We start from the raw sequence: 2,879 nt of genomic DNA, 5'->3' as shown, positions 1-2,879 counted from the left end.
ATCAAGATTTAGTGAACTTGGAAAGAAATATACTAAATTATTCAACAAAAACATAAATCTTTGTGTTCTCTAATCGAAGTTTGACGTCAAACAATTTCATCTACTTCATTGAACTCTTGAGGCACCACTAGGGATGACAATTCTAACTGTTAAACTGGATAACCGTGGATAACCGCCCGAATAGATTGGATTTGGTATGAAAATTCGGGTTTATTTTGGGTATGGGGAAAAATCGTGAATATTATTCGGTTATGGTTTTGGATATGGTTATAGGGGTCCCCAATCCATATCCATACCCGAATCCAAACCGAATAATATATAATATAATTATATGCATATATATGTCTATTCATTAATCACTGAATCCATTATCTTGAGAATACAAAAATTGCATTGTGTGAGTTGCATTTTGTGGCAAAGTTCAAAAGTTTTGATATGAATAAAAACCTATGAGTATTTAATAGTATTTATGCGAGATATCTAAGTTCAACCAATATTATCAATGTTTAGATTTAATTTTTATGTTCTACAAGATCCATTAATTAAATCATTTTATACTTCAAATATTTAATGACGAAATTAATATTTACTAAATTATCATACGTCAATTGGGCGAATATATTTTTTGTATTAACGAAAATAGATATAACCGTTAACCGATAGGAAATCCGTTATCCGGTGAGTATGATTATAGATAATACCCGATGGTTAATATACGGTTATGAATATGGTTAATTTTTGTGATTATGGGGATGGATATAACATTTTCGTTTCCAAACCAATCCGTTGCCATCCCTAGGCACCACATTGCCGGATCATGATTCATGAAGGTAAAAAAAATATGCATTGTTTTCTTGCATATGATTACAGGTTTTGCTTTATTAGGACATTTCATGTACACTATTGGCCGATCGTCAAACTCAAACTCAAACTCAGTTTCTGTCTTGTCATGGTTCCATTGCCTTTTTGCCTTCTCATATGATGAGCCCTCTTCCAACAAAAGAAACGCGACAGACGTGGTGTTCGAAACATCTCTTAGCTTATTACCACACCTCAAACAGTGGGCGGTGAGAACATTTTCATATTTTCTGAAATATTTATCAAAATGTATAGGATTCAAGAGACTGTAAGTTGATAAGTTTAGATTAAAACCAGAATAATAATGTATAAGAAACAGTGAGAAATATACATAAAGTTGTGTCTAACTAATATAAATGGTAGACCGCTTGGCCAGTACCAACCATCTCTGTTCTTTTTGCTTCCTGGGGCAGCCTTCTTCAATTATCCAAGTTTCTTCTTTCTTGGGACTGAAGTTTGCTTCTTCTTTCTTGGGGCAGTCTTCAGTCTGGTGCTTGCCAACAGCACGACAAGTCCCACAATCATTCACAAGAACAATTCCGATCCATTCGTCGTCATCAGGGTCCGAGTGTCCACCCTCTTTCTCACAATACCTACAGACTATTCTACCGCCAGGGCCAACTACTGCGTTCCTTGGGACAAAGTACTGGTATGGGCAGGTGTTACCCCAGTGACCCCGTCTTGAACAAATACCACATATCATGTAAACAAGGGCAGGATCATGAGAGCCTGCACAAACTTTAGGATTAGTGTCAAGCATGTAATCTGACTTCAACACAGTCAACATTTTTAAGTAACTATCACATGACAAACCAAATTAATAAAGGATTGTCCGAGTACTTCAACACACCAAGTCAATCTGCTACTTCAACCCGTAGTCCCCTATAAATGACACGAAAACGTCATAGAGGACCAATTATGAGTTTGCATCCCCGCCCTTCCCCTCCATTAATTTGGGTATTTTACTAATATGATAAACACAAACAAAAAATCAACGGGTGCACATGAAACCAAACCCCTTAAAAAAACACAAATGACTAGAAAACGCAAAATGAATAAAAAATAAAGTATCCGAGGAGGAGAAAACAAAAACATACCATCATTATCTGGGCAGTCCTGAGTCTTGTGGCCAACAGTACGACAAATTCTACAATACAAACAATTGGGCAGCTCTTTGACGAGATAAAGCCATTGTCCATGTTTTGGCTTCCAACTGACTTTACGTACCACTGTTAAATAGATAGATACACATACAGTTGAGAGAGAGATAAAATGATATAGATTCACCCAGGTAAATTAAAGGGTTAAATAGCTTTTTATTCGTTTCCGTATGCCAAATGGATTGGGATAATAAAGGAATTTGAAAGAGTTTGGTGTTCAATCAGAAATTTAAACCACACAAATTTGGGTGCAATGTTAGGTGTGTCCAGAAAGATATTGATTTGCGAGGATTTTAAAATTCACTCCCATTCCATCAAAATCCAGCCTCTAAAATCCTCTAAAATCGAATCGAAAAGCAAGAAAGGAAGCATAATAAATCAGTACAAGTGGTAGTCTGTTTGGGGAGGGGGCGCTTACAATAATCCCAGTTTTCTTTATCTTCAGGAGATCTTCGTGCCAGTCTTTGCGCCATTATCTTACTCGTCTTCTCTCTAGCTGTTAAACGAACAAACATACATACAAAATTTAGCCCACAAAGTCTATCACAAAACCCATCGCAAATTGTAAATAAAAAATGGAAGGCATCTTAAATACCATACCAGCCATTTGGGCTTCATAGCTATCCTCGAGGACGTAATACACCCAGGGCAGATCTTCGCCATCCATTAGCGTCTCTTCTTCTTCGTCGAACCAGTGCCAATGGAGTCTGCCCTGAATCGTCAGCTCGTCTTAATTCGATGGAGGCGGGATCTGCTCCTGATCCTCGCTCTGGCTGAATTCTGGATTCTGAATCTGGATTACGTTACATGGTGGTGGGTATGCGACGGATGGTTCGCCCATAGCTGGAGCTTAGAGGGAGA

General features: G+C 37.6%; 1 protein-coding gene across 1 annotated transcript; it reads right to left on the bottom strand.

Annotated features, from left to right (window-relative positions):
* Positions 1–1,201: 1,201 nt before the first annotated feature.
* Positions 1,202–2,879, bottom strand: LOC137748033 (uncharacterized). The gene is made up of 4 exons (XM_068488138.1): positions 2,619–2,879; positions 2,437–2,514; positions 1,956–2,087; positions 1,202–1,587 (listed from the first exon to the last, which is right to left on the bottom strand). Exons 1-4 carry the CDS (start codon positions 2,683–2,685, stop codon positions 1,202–1,204), a joined length of 663 nt encoding a protein of 220 aa, XP_068344239.1. The 5' UTR covers positions 2,686–2,879.

Source organism: Pyrus communis, chromosome 10, assembly GCF_963583255.1.
Source record: "Pyrus communis chromosome 10, drPyrComm1.1, whole genome shotgun sequence".
NCBI lineage: Eukaryota > Viridiplantae > Streptophyta > Magnoliopsida > Rosales > Rosaceae > Pyrus > Pyrus communis.
Note: the sequence above shows the minus strand (reverse complement) of the source record. Positions and strands in the feature narration are given on the sequence as shown.